The sequence below is a fragment of the Hemitrygon akajei genome, chromosome 3, assembly GCF_048418815.1.
Source record: "Hemitrygon akajei chromosome 3, sHemAka1.3, whole genome shotgun sequence".
Lineage (NCBI taxonomy): Eukaryota > Metazoa > Chordata > Chondrichthyes > Myliobatiformes > Dasyatidae > Hemitrygon > Hemitrygon akajei.
The window spans coordinates 106,041,032-106,059,432 of record NC_133126.1 but is presented as its reverse complement, the minus strand read 5'-3'; the positions used below and the strand labels follow the sequence as shown (position 1 = coordinate 106,059,432).

The window sequence follows — 18,401 nt, the reverse complement described above, 5'->3', positions numbered from 1 at the left end:
GGCAGAAAGCTTAAACTGGGGAGGAAGTTTGACTTACAGCAAGACAACAACCCACGCACACTGCAGAGCAACAATGGAGTAGCTTCAAATGAAGAAAGTTCATGTCCTTGAGAGTCAGAGTCTTTAATTTGATCAAATATCTCTGACCTCAAAATTGCTGTCTTCTGCTGCTCCCCAACTAACCAGGCACAGCTTGAGTAATTTTGCAAGGAGTAATAGGCAAATCTTGTCCACTGTGCAAAGCTAATAAATACTTATCCAAAAAGACTGCTGGCTGTAATAGCTGGAAGAGGTGGTTTAACTAAGTATCGAGCAAAGGGGGATAAATACTTTTCAGTTATTGAATTTTTAGTTTTCCGTTTTTTGGGCGGAAAAAGGAGGATGTGATTCACAAATAAAAATTCTCAGATAAATTGATCAAAATCTCTGGTTGTAATACTCAACAAAGAATACTCTATCAACTTTATTATACTCAGCCTTGCTCTTTTGCACTTTTTGAAGACATTCATTTTTCTTACATTTTTAGTTGTCTCATATTTCTGTCTGTTATTTTTGAGAAATGTTTATTTTCTTGGCACCACTATAGAATGGTTTAAATGTTTATCGACATCAATGCCTATCAACACTAGCCATTTAATTTTCCCACGCTCTGTTAGATGCCTCTCATAACTTTCCTCACAACTATCACCATGGTCTTTGCTGTGCCTAACGCTGTTAAAATCTAAAGGCTAAAATGGTGTACTTACTGGATATTCTTCTGCTTTTACTTCCCTTTCCATCTCTGCTTTACTTCCCATCACTCCAGTGAATCCTCTCCTAACGCACTTGATGGAGTAGAATGCCGACAGTGAGATTTCCATTCTAGTAAACCCTTTACCTGCCTCTTCTAACCAATTAATTTCAAGGTACTTGAAAATGCTATAACTACGATTTTTCCCTCTCCAATATTTCTCACACAAGGTCTAGGCACAAAAGGAACAGTACCTTTGTAAGAGAAAGTATATTGAGAGGGCAGATACAACTTTCTCTGCAAGCTGTGATGAAAAGATACAAGAAATGTTGCTTTCCCAGTACCAGTTAGAGTAAAACTTGCAGTAAGAGGGGAAGGATCCCATTGTTAACATTCAATGATACAATATTAAAAATAAGGTACCACTGAGTTACTTCAGAAACCTAGGATCACATTAAATCACAAAGCTGAACAGCTAATGACTACTGGATTGGTTCCCAAGATGCATACAAAAATGGGCATTGATTTGAAAATTGAGAGTTAAATGTATAGCATGAAAGTGATGCAGGAGAAAGAAATTTTAATTTCCTCTGCATCCGTTTCTTCTGTCATTTATCTGACATGGGAGCAAGCACTGTTTATGGCTGGACAGAATGCTCCTCATATCCTCATGATTATCATAATTTACTGCTCTTCCCTCTTTTACATAGTTTATTGAGCTTGAGGGAGCGAGTATATCACATTTATTAAATAGGACCAGTGCCTGTACAATTTTCAAAGTTCAAAGTACAGTACACTTATTACACAAAACCATTAAAAACCCAATGTGTGAAAAAGAAGAACAATTTGTGCAAACAATAAAAAGTAAACAATTAATATTAAACAGAGTCCCCAAAAATAGGTCCATAGCCATGGAGTGCCTGAAGAAAGTGAAGCCAGTCCAATGAGCCTGATGTTTGCAGGCAACAGCTGCCCCTGAACCCGGCGGTATGGGACACAAAAGTCCTGCACCTTCTGGCCACCATCAGCAGCAAAACGAGAATTCAGACACAGGCAGATGTCTGCTCTTGTCCTCAACTGTTTTAATCTTGCTTGGCATTTTAATTGGTGCAGAATCATGGAGCTGACAAAGAGTTCATGTTCCACCATTAAGAATCAATGGAGCAAACAATCCCAGTGATGGTCATAACTGCACTCTCTGCTCTCATCTTCAACAAATCCCCCAAGATATAGCAGAAATGCCAAATCGTTTTGTCTGCTCAAAAATTAATCTTTAAAGGGGAAATTACAGGTCAGAATAAGTATATTTAGAAGAAGAATATCTAGTAGTTTTCTGAGCTGTCTGCAAGATGTTGCTGTTGGTCCCTGGTGCCATCATGCTAGAAGTACAATTTTCTATTCTCGTCACAACTGGTGACAGAAACCTAATTCTTCATGAAACTGTACGTTATTTTGAAATACAAAACTGCATATCCTTCAAAAGCAAAAAAATAAATTAAAACTCTCAAAAACTGAACTGGAATACAAATCTCAAAGCTCTCGAGTTTTGCAAAAATATGATGCACAGGTTATAGTAAAGGAAATTTTAACTTTGTTCCCATTCACCACTCAAATCAGGGTTATTTAACTTACTCAAAATGTGCACTGACTGCCATCATTAATAATTGCAGTTCATCTGTTTATCACATGCCCATTCTCTCTCTGAATTCTCACCCTCCAACCCTCAATCTTTACCTCAACAAACACCTTACATCATGAGGTTTTACATGGTGTAAAACCTCTCTGCAATCTTAGACCATCATCTGCCACTCTGGCTTCTCCCACAAAGCCAATGTCTAATCCAATTTACTACCTCATCTTGAATACTGAGCAACTGAACCTTCCTGACCAACCACCTATATGGGACCTCATTAAATGCCTTGCGAAAGTTCTTGCAGACAACACCCACTGTCTTGTCTTCAACTTCCCTGATAACTTCCTTGAAAATCTCTATAAGGTTGGTTAGACATGACTTAACACACACAATGCATGCTGATTAACCCTATTTAGTGCATTTCTTTCCAAATACTTATATATATCCAGTCCCATAAAATGCCTTCCAATAACTTTCCCACAACTGATGGCCTATAATTTCCCTGGGGATTTATCCACCCTAACTTGCCTCAGGACAGTAAATACCTTCCCCTCTCTAATCACTACTGGGTGCATGATCTCACTGCTGTTCTGCCTCACTTCCACAGACTGTGTCATCTCCCGAGTAAATACAGATGAAAAAAAACCATTTAAGATTTCCCCCATCACTTTAGGCACCACGCATAGATTACCACTCTGATCTTCCAGAAGACCAATTTTGTCCCTTGCAATCCTTTTGCTCTTAACATATTTGTAGAATCCCTTAGGAGCTGCGGAATATTGAACTTCAAGTCCTGCCCTTCCTGCAACCAATTCTCACTAATGACTACGTGTTGATCCATGTGCTGAGATCATCTGTTTTTCCTACAATACTTCATGCATTGAAATATGCGTAGTTCAGAACATTAGTCGCACCATATTCAACCTTTTGATTCCTGACCTGTCTGAGGTCTGAACACGTCTGCACACGCTCTCATCATATATCTGGCACTCTTATCCTGTCCTTCAACTTAGCACCTAACTCCCTGAACTCACTTTGAAGATCCTCTTCACTTTTCTTACCTATGTCATTGGTACCTACTTGAACCATGCTCACCCTCCCTCACAAGAATGCTGAGGACTCGATCCAAGATGGAACCCAGGAGGCAACATATTATTTGGAAATCTCATTCCCATCCACAGAACCTCCTTTCTGTTCCCCTAACAAATCCCCTATCACCACAGCTCGCCTCTTCTCTACCCTTCCCTTGAGTCACAGAGCCAGACTCAATGCCAGAGACCTGACCACTGTGACTTTCCTCTGTTAGGTCACCCCCATCCTTGAATAGTATCCACAGTGGCATACCTGTTGTTGAGGGGGATGGCCACAAAAATGTCCGACACTGGCTGTTTAACCCCTTTCCCCTTCCTGATTGTCACCCAGTCTCCTGTGTCCTGCACCTTGGGTGTAACTATCCCTCAAGATGTCCTATCTATTGCCCCTCAATGTCTCGAATGACCTAGAGCTCATCTAGTTCCAGTTCTAACAACAACTCCTCAACATGGATTGTTAGAAGCTGCAGATAGATGCAGTTCCCGCAGGTTAAGTCGTCAGGGTCTTCCTAGGCAGGAAGATCTCCAATTACGCCATTTGAAATGCATTTAGACACGTAGCTTAAACCAATGCCTTCTAGTGCTAAATTCCCTTAACCTGGGAAAAGAATGTGACCACTGATTTATCTATACCCCCTCATGATTTTATTAGCCTCTTTAATTCATTCCTCATCTTCAAATCAGGCAGCACTGAAAGAAATACAATAAAGGGGCTTTAGCCAAACAGTCAACTATGTTTCTATCTCCACGGATATTGCCCGACTTGCTAGAAAATTTACAGCAAGTTCTACATCTCCAGAATTTTAACTTCAAATAAATGACTGAGATTAATCAAAAACACCTTGATTTCTGTAGCTTTTCTGTCAGCTTTCTCAAGTTCACTCTGAAGCTGGCGTTCCACGTTGGAGGTGGCTACACTCATTTCTGCAATAGTTACATCACGCTGGTGCAGTTCTGTGGTCAGCTGTGAAATCTCCAACTTCATTCCTTTCAACTCAGAATAATGTTGCTGCTCCACCAAATCCAACTGGTCTCTCAGCTGTTGTAGAAATAGAACATGGTGTCAATGGAATACAAACTCCCAATTCCCAGAGCTGTTGCTTTCAAAGCCTCTAGTGGCTCAGATACAATTCTAACCTCTGTTGTTGACTGAACATTCATACTGTGACAGTGTAGGTTTGCCCAGATATTCCACTTCACCCCCATTTCCAAAAGACATGCAAGATGGTACACTGGTCTAAGAGGAGCTGGTGAAGTAGGGGGTGGTTGGCGTGAGAGGGGTATCGGGGGAGGGGGGAGACTGGGTGAGAGAGAGATTTAACTAGTATAAATAGTGGCTTGATGGTTGGTGCAGATTCATTGGCCTGAATAGCCTGATTCCATTCCGCAAGACACCATTGAACACAGTTCAGCCTGTGAAAGAACTGACAGAAACTTAATGCAGATATTACTGTGATGCAAATTGTACTTCCATTTTCTTTTTTATTAGTCCAAACCACTATAACAAATGGGTAACACTCATAATCTAGTTCCAAGCAAATTAATGTTAACTGCAAGTTTCACTAAATCTACTTGTCTGTTTTCAAGAAAGCTCTTTAAAATAAACTTTTATTTTTGAGGAGTTCAGAGATTTTCCATAATTTTAAAATTTATTTTTAATCACTGATAACCAGTATGACCAGCAACCTTTTCTTTTGAGTTTTTTTTCATGTCATATCTGCTTTATAATGAAATAATTTTAGCACAGAAGGCCTGACACACAAGTATGACCTTTCTTTCTGCTCAGATGATGGGCCTACTGGTAGTCCCTCAACAATCACTTATCTTCTGACAGCTTCCCTCCCACCCCCCCAGCCCAGCAACTCCCTCGCCTTGCCAGAATGTCAAAACCCCAAATTTCACATTGGCAACCTTTCTCCTTTTGCAGAGATTTCAAGACTAGCTGCAATTCCAGAATTGCTCCCTCTGTTCAAAAGAAGTCCTTCTCTTTACAAATTAAACTTCTGGGAAAAACTTCACTAAAGGTCAAATTCCACATGAACAACAAGTTAGATTTCCTTAATACATCATGTCCATAGAGTTTAAAAATATCTCAAGGCTAAACGGCACTGAAAATTAAAGATTGACATAGTTGTGAGGAATCCTACTGAACTGATATACTGAGTGGTAAGGGACCTGAGACATTAGGATCAAGATCACTGGAATTGCCTTAGAAGCCCTTATGTAATGGCTCCAAATTACTATTGGCATCCCACACTAATTTTTGTTCTATTATATCCCCTTTCTTTGCCTTTTATGTTGGCTTTGACTTCTCTTGTCAGCCACAGTTCCATCATCTTGCCTTTAGAATAACATTTCTTTGGAATGCATCTATCCTGAGTCTTCCGAGTTGTTCCCAGAAACTCCAACCATTGCTGCTCTGCCTTGCTAGTGTTCCGTTCCAATCAATTTTGGTCAGCTCCTCTCTCATATTTCTGTATCCCTTTACTCTACTGTAACATGGATACATCTGACTTTACCTTCTTTTCAAATTGCAGGGTGAATTCCTTTACCTTAAGCTCTCCAATTAATTCCAGTTTGTTGCACAACACCCAATCCAGAATAGCTGATCCCCTAGCGGACTCAACCATGAATTGCTCTAAAAAGCCATCTTGTTGGCAATCTACAAATTCTGCCTCTTGGGATCCAGCACCAACCTGATTTTCCCAATCTACCTGCACACTGAATCCACCATGTTTATCGTAACAACACTCTTTTGACGTGCATTTTCTATCCCTGAAGTGTGAGTTTCGGGAACTAGGCAGAAGGCTGAAGAACAGGGTGGCGTTCTCAGGATTGCTGCCAGTGCTACGTGATAGTGATGTTAAGAATTGGTGGAGATGGCAGTTGAATGCGTGGCTGAGGAGTTGGTGCAGGGGCAGGGTTTTAGATTTTTGGATCATTGAGATCTCTTCTGGGGAAGGTGGGACCTGTACAGATTGAACGGGTTGCACCTGAACTAGAGGGGGAGCAATATCCTTGCAGGTAGGTTTGCTAGCATGGTTCAGGTGGGTTTAAACTAATTTGCAAGGGGGATGGGGATAGAGCAGTGAAAGAAGTGCATGGAGTAAAGCCAGATCTAACATATAGAGAGGCTTTGAGGAAAGAGAAGCAGAATAAAGGGTGTAAAGGTAGTAAGGTAGAAGGGCTAAAGTTTGTGTATAGTTCAATGCAAGAAGCATCAGGAACAAAGGTGATGAACTGAGAGCTTGCATACATACATGGAATTATGAAGTAGTGGCCATTACAGAGACTTGGCTGGCACCAGGGTAGGAATGGATTCTCAATATTCCTGGATTTCAGTGCTTTAAAAGGGATAGAGTGGGGGGAAATAGGGGAGGAGGGGTGGCATTACTGGTCAGGGATACTATTACAGCTACAGAAAGGGTGGGTAATGTAGCAGGATCCTCTTTTGAGTCAGTATGGGTGGAAGTCAGGAACAGGAAGGGAGCAGTTACTCTACTGGGGGTATTCTATAGGCCCCCTGGAGGCAGCAGAGATACCGAGGAGCAGATTGGGAGGCAGATTTTGGAAAGGTGCAAAAATAACAGGGTTGTTATCGTGGGTGACTTTAACTTCCTTAATATTGATTTGCACCTGATTAGTTCCAAGGGTTTAGATTGGGCAGAATTTGTTAAGTGTGCCCAGGATGGATTCCTGTCACAGTATGTTGACAGGTCGACTAGGGGGAATGCCATATTAGATCTAGTATTAGGTACCAAACCCGGTCAGGTCACAGATCTGTCAGTGGATGAGCATCTGGGGGCCAGTGATCACCACTCCCTGACCTTTAGCATTATCATGGAAAAGGATAGAATCAGAGAGGACAGGAAAATTTTTAATTGGGGAAGGGCAAATTATGAGGCTATAAGGCTAGAACTTGTGGGTGTGAATTAGGATGATGTTTTTGCAGGGAAATGTACTATGGTCATGTGGTCGATGTTTAAGGATCTCTTGCAGGATGTTAGGGATAAATTTGTCCCACTGAGTAAGATAAAGAATGGTAGGGTGAAGGAACCATGGGTGACAAGTGAGGTGGAAAATCTAGTCAGGTGGAAGAAGGCAGCATACATGAGGTTTAGGAAGCAAGGATCAGATGGGGCTACTGAGGAATATAGGGTAACAAGAAAGGAGCTTAAGAAGGGGCTGAGAACAGCAAGAAGGGGGCATGAGAAGGCCTTAGCGAGTAGGGTAAAGGAAAACCTCAAGGCATTCTTCAGTTATGTGAAGAACAAAGGATGACAGGAGTGAAGGTAGGACTGATTAAAGATAAAAGTGGGAAGATGTGGCTGGAGGCTGTGGAAGTGAGCGAGGTCCTCAATGAATACTTCTCTTCAGTATTCACCAATGAGAGGGAACTTGATGACGGTGAGGATAATATGAGTGAGGTCGATGTTCTGGAGCATGTTGATATTAAGGGAGAGGAGGTGTTGGAATTGTTAAAATACATTAGGACGGATAAGTCCCCGGGGCCTGACAGAATATTCCCCAGGCTGCTCCACTAGGCGAGTGAAAAGATTGCTGAGCCTCTGGCTAGGATCTTTATGTCCTTGTTGTCCACGGGAATGGTACCAGAGGATTGGAGGGAGGCGAATGTTGTCCCTCTGTTCAAAAAAAGTAGTAGGGATAGTCCGGGTAATTATAGACCAGTGAGCCTTACGTCTGTGGTGGGAAAGCTGTTGGAAAAGATTCTTAGAGATAGGATCTATGGGCATTTAGAGAATCATGGTCTGATCAGGGACAGTCAGCATGGCTTTGTGAAGGGCAGATCGTGTCTAACAAGCCTGATAGAGTTCTTTGAGGAGGTGACCAGGCATACAGATGAGGGTAGTGCAGTGGATGTGATCTACATGGATCTTAGTAAGGCATTTGACAAGGTTCCACACGGTAGGCTTATTCAGAAAGTCAGAAGGCATGGGATCCAGGGAAGTTTGGCCAGGTGGATTCAGAATTGGCTTGCCTGCAGAAGGCAGAGGGTCGTAGTGGAGGGAGTACATTCATAGCTGAGAAGTGGCAGATGGAGTTCAACCCGGAGAAGTGTGAGGTGGTACACTTTGGAAGGACAAACTCCAAGGCAGAGTACAAAGTAAATGGCAGGATACTTGGTAGTGTGGAGGAGCAGAAGGATCCGGGGGTACATGTCAAACAGATTCCAAAAAGTTGCCTCACAGGTAGATAGGGTAGTTAAGAAAGCTTATGGGGTGTTAGCTTTCATAAGTAGAGGGATAGAGTTTCAGAGATGCGATGTAATGATGCAGCTCTATAAAACTCTAGTTAGGCCACACTTGGAGTACTATGTCCAGTTCTGGTCGCCTCACTATAGGAAGGATGTGGAAGCATTGGAAAGAGTACAGAGGAGATTTACCAGGATGCTGCCTGGTTTAGAGAGTATGGATTATGATCAGAGATTAAGAGAGCTAGGGCTTTACTCTTTGGAGAGAAGGAGGATGGGAGGAGATATGATAGAGGTGTACAAGATATTAAGAGGAATAGACAGAGTGGACAGCCAGCGCCTCTTTCCCAGGGCACCACTGCTCAGTACAAGAGGACATGGCTTTAAGGTAAGGGGAGGGAAGTTCAAGGGGGATATTAGAGGAAGGTTTTTCACTCAGAGAGTGGTTGGTGCATGGAATGCACTTCCTGAGTCAGTGGTGGAGGCAGACACACTGGTGAAATTTAAGAGACTGCTAGACAGGTATATGGAGGAATTTAAGGTGGGGGGGGGGTTATATGGGAGGCAGGGTTTGAGGGTCGGCACAACATTGTGGGCCAAAGGGCCTGTAATGTGCTGTACTATTCTATGTTCTATGTTCCTGTTGCAATTTGTAGACCACACCTTTACCACTGTTTGTAGATCTGCATACAGTAGAAGTATTCACTCCCCCCTTGGAAGTTCTCATATTTTATTGTTTTACAACATTGAATCATAGTGGATTATTTTGGTTTTTTCGTCACTGATCAACAGAAGACTCTTCCATGTTAAAATGAAAACAAATTTCTATAAATTGGTCTAAATTATTGAACACAAAATAATTGATTCTGGAATTACTCACCCCCTCCAAGTCAGTATTTAGAAGATGCACCTATGGCAGTAATTACAGTCTTGAGTCTCTGTGGATACATCTTCTTCAGCTTTGCACATCTGGACCCTGTAATTTTTCCCCATTCTTTTTTACAAAGCTGCTCAAGCTCAGTCAGACTGCATGGGGATCGTGAATGAACAGCCCTTTTCAAGTTCAGCCACAAATTCTCAATTGGATTGAGGTCTGGATTCTGACTTAGCCAATCCAGGACATTAACTTTGCTGTTTTTAATCCACTCCTGTGAAGCTTTAGTTTATGTTTGGGGTCACTGTCTTGCTGGAAATCAAATCTGCCAAGTCACAGTTCTCTTGCAGACTGCATCAGGTTTTCCTCTAGGATTTCCCTGTATTTTTGCTGTATTCATTTTAACCTCTACCTTCACAGGCCTTCCAGGGCTTGCTGCAGTAAAGCAACCCCACATCATGATGCAGCCTGCACCATGCTTCACAGTAGGGATGACATGTTTTTGTAGATGTGCAGTGTTTGGCTTATGCCAAAAAAGCTTAATCTTGGTTTCATCAGATCACAGAACCTTCTTTCAGCTGACTTCAGAGACTCCTACATATCTTCTGGCAGAATCTAGCCAAGATCTCATGAGTTTTTTTTCCAACAGTGTCTTTCTCTTTGCAACTTTTCCATAAAACAGCGACTAGACTAGTGAAGCATCTGGGGAACAGTTGGTCGAACATAGAAATCTACAGTACCTTCAGCCCACACTGTGGTGCCGACCATGTCACCTACTCTAGAAACTGCTGAGAATTACCCAATCGCATAGTCCTCCATTTTTCTAAGCTCCATGTATCTATCTAAATGTTTCTTAAACATAAAAAACCTACAGCACAATACAGGCCCTTCAGCCCACAAAGCTGTGGTGAACATGCTCTTACCTTAGAAACTAGCTAGGGTTACCCTATAGCCCTGTTTTTCTAAGCTCCATGTATCTATTCAGGAGTCTCTTAAAAGACCCTTTTGTATCTGTTCTACCATCATCACTGGTGAATTCCACACACCTACCACTCTGTTCCAAGCAACTTAAAACTATGCCCACTCATGTTAGTCATTTCAGCCCTGGGAAAAAGCCTCTGGCTATCCACACGATCAATGCTTCTCATCATCTTGTACAACTCTATCAGGTCACCTCTCATCCTCCGTTACTCCAAGGAGAAAAGGCCAAGTTCACTCAACCTATTCTGATAATGCATGCTCTCCAATCCAGGCAACATCCTTGTAAATCTCCTCTGCACTCTCTGGGTAGTATTCACATCCTTCCTGTAGTGAGAAGACCAGAACTGAACACAGTACTCCAAGTGGGGTTTGACCAGGGTCCTATATAGCTGTAACATTACCTCACGGTTCTTGAACTCAATTTCATGGTTGATGAAAGTAAATACACTGTACGCTTTCTTAACACGGTCAACCCGTGCAGCAGCTTTGAGTGTCCTATGGACACAGACCCCAAGATCTCTCTGATCCTCCACACTGCCAAGAGTCTTATCATTATGTCTTCAAATTTGACCTACCAAAATGAATCATTTGTCACTTATTTGGGTTGGGTTGAACTCCACCTGCCACTTCTCAGCCCAGTCTGCATCCTATCAATGTCCTGCTGTAATCTCTGATAACCCTCCAGACCATCCACAACACCCCCAACTTTTATGCTACTCTTCTACTTCTTCATCCAGGTCATTTATAAAAATCACAAAGAGGAGGGGTCCCAGACAGATCCCTGCAGAACATCACCAGTCATCGACCTTTATGCAGAATATGAACCATCTGCCATCGCCTTTTGCCTTCTGTGGGCAAGCAAATTCTGGATGTGCAAAGCAAGGTCGTCTTGGATTCCGTGCCTCCTTACTTTCTGAATAAGCATTGCATGGGCAGCCTTATCAAATGCTTTACTGAAATCCATATACAGTACATCTACAGCTCTACCTTCATCAATGTGTTTTGTTACATCTTCAAAGAATTCAATCAGACTTGCAAGGCACGACCTGCCCACAACAAAACCATGCTATCTGTCCCTCATCAGATTAAGTCTCTCCAAATGCTCATAAATCCTGCCTCTCACGATCTTCTCCAACAACTTGCCCACCACTGAAGTAAGAGTCACTGGTCCATAATTTCCTGGATTATCTTCACTCCCTTTCTTGAACAAGGGGACAAAATTTGTAACCCTCCAAAAATATGGTACTTCTCCCGTCCCTATTGATGATGCAAGGATCATCGCAAGATGCCCAGCAATCTTCACCCACTCCCGATACCCAAAGAAGCTTGGGTATATCTAGTCAGGACCCGGCGAGTTATCTAACAATGTTTTCAAAAGCTCCAGCACATCCTCTTTGTTAATGTCTATATGCTCAAGTGTTTAAGTCATCCCCACAATTGCCAAGGTCCTTTTATCAGGTGAATACATTAAGAACCTCTGCTACCTCCTCCAACTCAATGCACACTTTAATACGATAACACCTGATTGATCCTATTCTCACATGGCTCATTTTCTTGCTCTTCACATACTTGTAGAATGCCTTGGCCCCTTCTAATTTCATTTATAAACTCCTTCCCCGCAACCTTGGAATTTTCTTGTGTTCTAACAGTATGTAGTTTCTTGAACTTTTTGTAAGCTTTACTTTTCTTAATTAGATTTTCTACATTGTTTGTACACCATGGTTCTTTTACCCTACATCCTTTCCCTGCCTCAATGGAACATACCAATGCAGAATGCCATGAATGTTCCCTGAACATTTGCCACATTTCTGCCGTGTATTTTCCTGAGAACATCTGCTCCCAATTTATGTTCCCAGGTTTCTGCTTAATAGCATCATATTTCCCCCTACCCCAATTAAATGTTTTACCAAATTGTCTGCTCCTATCCCCCTCCAGCACTGTGGTAAAGAAGATGGAGTTGTGATCACTACCTCCAAAATGCTCTCCCACCGAGAGATCTGACACCTGACCAGGTTCATTTCCCAATAACAAATCAAGTACAGCCTCTCCTCTCGTTGTCTTATCTACATATTGCATCAGGAAAGCTTCCTGAACTCTACCCCATTTAAACCCCTTGTTCTAAGGAGATGCCAGCCAATATTAGGAAAGTTAATATCACCCATCACAACAATCCTATTATTATTGCACTGTTCCAGAATCTGCCTCCCTATCTGCTCCTTAACGTCTCTGTTACTATTGGGGGTGGGGTGGGGGGGGGGCTAAAAAAACACCTATAGTTATTGCTCCTTTCCTTTTTCTGACTTTCACCCACACTGACTCAGTAGACAATCCCTCCACGACTTACTCCTTTTCTAGTCATGATACTATCCCTGATTAGCAATACCACACCCCCACCTCTTTTGCCTCCCTCCCTGTCCTTTTTGAAACATCGAAAGCCCAGCATACTCAGCAGCCATTCCTGCCCCTGAGACATCCAAGTCTCTGTAATGGCCACAATATTATAGGTCAATATATTGATCTACGTTCTAAGTTCATCAGTTTATGATACTCCTTGCATTAAAATAGACATATCTCCAACCATCTGGATGAATGCATCTTTGCTCTATCATCTGCTTAACCTTCCTCATAAACTCCTTACAAGCTGTTTGTACTCTTCACATTGGCTCCCACCCCCTGCGAATCCAGTTTAAACACTCCCCAACAGCATTAGCAAACCTCCCTCACAGGATATTGGTTTCCCCTCCAATTCAGGTGCAACCCATCCCACTCATGCAGGTCACCCTTTCCCCAGAAAAGGTTCCAATAATCCAGGAACTTGAAACCCTGCCCCCTGCACCATTTGTTGCACGCACAGCCTCTCCCATCTCATCCATTGAAGCTTGCAACTCCTCCAGAGTTGTCACGTTTCTTGGTGATCTCCCTCACTAGTTCACTTCTTGCATGGTCACTCAATTTTTGAAAATGGCCTGCTCTGGGCAGATTTACAGCTATGCCATATTCTTTTCTATTCTGGATGATTGACGTAACTATACTTGGAAATTTTCTTGTATCCATCTCCTGACTTGTGCTTTTCAATCATCTTTTCACGGAGTTATTTGGAGAGTTCTTTTGTTGTCATGGTGTAGCTTTTGCCAGGATACTGACTTGCCAGCAGTTGGACCTTCCAGATACAGGTGTATTTTTATTATAATCAATTGAAACACAAGTTTCCAAAAACAGATCTCCATTTAATTAATCATGTGACTATAAAACCAATTGGCTGTGTCAGTGATGATTTGGTGTGTCATACTAAAGGGGGTGAATACTTGTGCAATCAATTATTTTGTGTTTTATATTTGTAATTAATTTAGATCACTTTGTAGAGATCTGTTTTCACTTTAACACGAAGGAGACTTTTTCTGTCAATCAGTGTCAAAAAAGACAAATTAAAACCTCTGTGATTCAATGTTGTAAAACAATAAAACATGAAAACTTCCGGGGGGGGGGGGGGGCTGTGAATACTTTTTATAGGCACTGTATAACTTCCATCAGGGTCTTTCTACCCTTGCAGTTCCTTAGCTCTTCTCATAACAATCCTTCACCTTCTAATCCTATGTCACCTCTGTCTAATGATTTGATTTCATTTTTAACCAACAGAGCCAGCCTGCCCCTTCTGTCTACCTGCCTGTTCTTTTGAAACAAGGTGTATCTTCCAGCTATGATCACCTTTCAGCCACAATTCAGGGATACCTACAACATCATACATGCCAATCTTTAACTGTGCTACAAGTTCATCTACCTTTTTCCATATACTGTGTGCATTCAAATACAACACCTTCAGTCCTACATTCACCTTTTTTAATTTTGTCCCCCTTTTACACTGCAACTCAATCTGTTGACTACAATTTTGCCCTATGATCAGCCTCTCCTTGCGAGCAGTCTCATTACACGCAGCTTCTGTTAACTAAGTGACCCATCCTCAGCCCTATCAATCTGGTTCCAATCCCCCTAGCAAATTAGTTTAAACCCTCTCGAACAGCTCTAGCACAAGTGCCTGCAAGGATATTGGTCCCCTTCAAATTAAAGTGTAACTCATCCCTTTTGTACAGATCATACCTTCCCCAGAACAGATCCCAATGATCCAGAAATCGGAACCCCCGCCCCCTGCACAAATTCCTCAGCCATGCATTCACCTGCCAAATTATCCTGTTCTTACCCTCACTGGCATGTGTCCCAGGCAGCAATCCAGAGATTACTACCCTGGAAGTCCTGCTTTTCAGCTTTCTACCTAGCTCCCCAAGATCTCTCTTCAGGACTCCTCACCTTTCCTACCTATATCATTCAGAGTCTGTTGTCACTCCATTTCCTGTTCAACCATATCCAGCGGGCAGTGAAGTGACAGGGTAACAGGGTGGTAGGGTTTTGGCTCAACGGGCTTAGGCGGTAACTGGATGTGGCGAGGTAGGTTTACCTGTATTAATTGCGGAAAGGAAGTATGTGTGTGAGGCAGGTGTTCTGTGCTCAATGTTAGATGTGGGAAGTCCTGGAGTCTTCCAGTCGCGCGGACAGCCATATCTGCACCAGTGTGTCGAGCTGCAGCTCGTTGCAGCTCAATGACCTTCGTCTGATCAGGAAGAACGGGGAAGTGATATTAAGGAGTTATAGGCAGGTGGTCACACCAGGGCCATGGGAGACAGATAAGTGGGTAACAGGAGAGGGAAGGGGAAGAGTCAGGTATTAGAGAGTACCCCGGTGGCTGTCCCCCTGAACAATAAGTACTACTGTTTGAGTACTGTTGGGAGGGACAGCCTTCCTGGGGGAAGCAACAGTGGCCGTGCCTCTGGCATAGAGTCCAGCCCTATGGCTCAGAAGGGTAGGGAAAGGTAGTGATAGGGGACTCTTTAGTTAGGGGGTCAGACAGGTGATTCTGTGGACGCAGGAAAGAAACTCCAATGGCAGTTTGCCTCCCAGGTGCCAGGGTCTGGGATGTTTCTGATCGCGTCCACAATATCCTGCAGTGGGAGGGAGAACAGCCAGAGGTCGTGGTACATATTGGTACCAATGACATAGGTAGGAAAAGGGAAGAGGTCCTGAAAAAAGACTACAGGCAGTTAGGAAGGAAGTTAAGAAGCAGGACCGCAAAGGTACTCATCTCGGGATTACTGCCTGTGCCCTGTGACAGTGAGTATATGAATAGAATGAGGTGGAGGATAAATGCGTGGCTGAGGGATTGGAGCAGGGGGCAGGTTGCACTTGAATCCCAGGGGAACCAATATCCTGGCGTGGAGGTTTGCTAAACCGTCGGTCTGAGCGCATCCCCTCTCTTTCACCTGCCTATCCTCCCTCACACACTGTCTCCAAGCTTTTTCTATTTGTGAGCCAGCCGTCTCTTCCCCAGTCTCTTCAGTTCAGTTCCCACCTCCAACAATTCCCTGAACCATCCAAGTCTCTGTAATGGTCACCATATCATAGCTCCAAGTACTGATCCACACTCTAGGCTCATCTGCTTTGTTCACAATACTCCTTGTGTTAAAATAGACAGGGGTTTAGATAGGGTGGAGTTTGTCAGGTGTGTTCAGGAAGGTTTCTTGACACAATATGTAGATAAGCCGACAAGAGGAGAGACTATACTTGATTTGGTATTGGGAAATGAACCTGGTCAGGTGTCAGATCTCTCAGTGGGAAAGCATTTTGGAGGTAGTGATCATAATTCTATCTCCTTTACAATATCATTGGAGAGAGATAGGAACAGACAAGTTAGAAAAGCGTTTAACTGGAGTAAGGGGAATTATGAGGCTATCAGGCAGTAAACTGGAGGCTTATATTGGGAACAGATGTTCTCAGCAAAAAGTATGGAAGGAATGTGGCAAATGTTCAGGGGATACTTGTATGGAGTTCTGTATAGGTATGCTCCAATGAGACAGGGAAGTTATGGCAGGGTACAGGAACCGTGATGTACAAAAGCGGTAGTAAGTCTAGTCAAGAAGAAAAGCTTACGAATGGTTCAGGGAGCTAGGTAATGTTAGAGATCTAGAAGATTATAAGGCTAGCAGGGAAGGAGCTTAAGAAGGAAATTAGGAGAGCCAGAAGGGGCCATGAGAAGGCCTCTGTGGACAGGATTAAGGAAACCGCCAAGGCATTCTGCTAGTCTGTGAAGAGCAAGAGGATAAGACATTAAAGAATAGGACCAATCATGTGTGAGAGTTGGAAAGTGTGTATGGAATCGGAGGAAATAGAAGAGGCACTTACTGAATACTTCACTTCAGTATTCACTATGGAAAAGGATCTTGGTGATTGTAGTGATGACTTGCAGTGGACTGAAAAGCTTGAGCATGTAGATATTAAGAAAGAAGATGTGCAGGAGCTTTTAGAAAGCATCAAGTTGGATAAGTTGCCGGGACCAGATGAGATGTACCCCAGGCTACTGTGGGAGGCGAGGAAGGAGATTGCTGAGCCTCTGGCGATGATCTTTGCATCATCAATGGGGACAGAAGATCCGGAGGATTGGAGGGTTGTGGATGTTGTTCCCTTATTCAAGAAAGGGAGTACAGACAGCCCAAGAAATTATAGACCAGCGAGTCTTACTTCAGTGGTTGGTAAGTTGATGGAGAAGATCCTGAGAGGCAGGATTTATAAACATTTGGAGAGGTATAATATGATTAGGAATAGTCAGCATGGCTTTGTCAAGGGCAGGTCGTGCCTTACGAGCCTGAATGAATTTTTTGAGAATGTAACTAAACACATTGATGAAGGAAGAGCAGTAAATGTGGTGCATGTGGATTTCAGCAAGGCATTTGATAAGGTACCCCATGCAAGGCTTTTTGACAAAGTAAGGAAGCATGGGATCCAAGGGAACACTGCTTTGTGGACGCAGAACTGGCTTGCCCACAGAAGGCAAAGAGTGGTTGTAGACGGATCATATTCTGCATGGAGGTCGGTGACCAAATGATGTGCCTCAGCGATCTGTTCTGGAACCCCTACTCTTCGTGATTTTTATAAAGACCTGGATGAGGAAGTGGAGGGATGGGTTAGTAAGTTTGCTGATGACACAAAGGTTGGGGGTATTGTGGATAGTGTGGAGGGCTATCAGAGGTTACAGTGGGACATTGATACGACACAAAACTGGGCTGAAAAATGGCAGATGGAGTTCAACCCAGATAAGTGTGAAGTGGTTCATTTTGGTAGGTCAAATATGATGGCAGAATATAGTATTAATGGTAAGACTCTTGGCAGTGTGGAGGATCAGAGAGATCTTGAGGTCTGATTCCATAGGACTCTCAAAGCAGCTGCGCAGGTTGACTCTGTGGTTAAGAAGGCATATAGTGTATTGGCCTTCATCAATCGTGGAATTGAATTTAGGAGCCGAGAGGTAACGTTGCAGCTATATAGGACACTGGTCAGACCTCACTTGGAGTACTGTGCTCAGTTCTGGTCGCCTCACTACAGGAAGGATGCGGAAGCCATAGAAAGGGTGCAGAGGAGATTTACAAAGACGTTGCCTGGATTGGGGAGCATACCTTATGAAAACAGGTTGAGTGAACTCGGTCTTTTCTCCTTGGAGTGACGGAGTATGAGAGGTGACCTGATAGAGGTGTATAAGATGATGAGAGGCATTGATCGTGTGGATAGTCAAAAGCTTTTTCCCCAGGGCTGAAATGGTTGTCACAAGAGGACACAGGTTTAAGATGCTGGGGAGTAGGTACAGACAAGATGTCAAGGGGAAAGTATTTTACTCAGAGAGTGGTGAGTGCGTAGAATGGGCTGCCGGCAACAGTGGTGGAGGCGGATACGATATGGTCTTTTAAGAGACTTTTGGATAGATGCCTGGAGCTTAGAAAAAATAGAGGGCTGCGGGTAACTCTAGTAATTTCTAAGGTAGGAACATGCTCAGCACAACTTTG

General features: G+C 43.1%; 1 protein-coding gene across 5 annotated transcripts in view; it reads right to left on the bottom strand.

The window, feature by feature from the left end:
- cep63 (centrosomal protein 63) overlaps positions 1-18,401 on the bottom strand; it is a 136,557-nt gene that overhangs the window by 37,577 nt on the left and 80,579 nt on the right. For all 5 annotated transcript variants that reach the window (XM_073040554.1, XM_073040557.1, XM_073040556.1 and 2 more), the window contains one exon: positions 4,296-4,493. In XM_073040554.1, the coding sequence (XP_072896655.1) occupies positions 4,296-4,493 (198 nt within the window). The remainder of the gene's footprint in view (positions 1-4,295; positions 4,494-18,401) is intronic.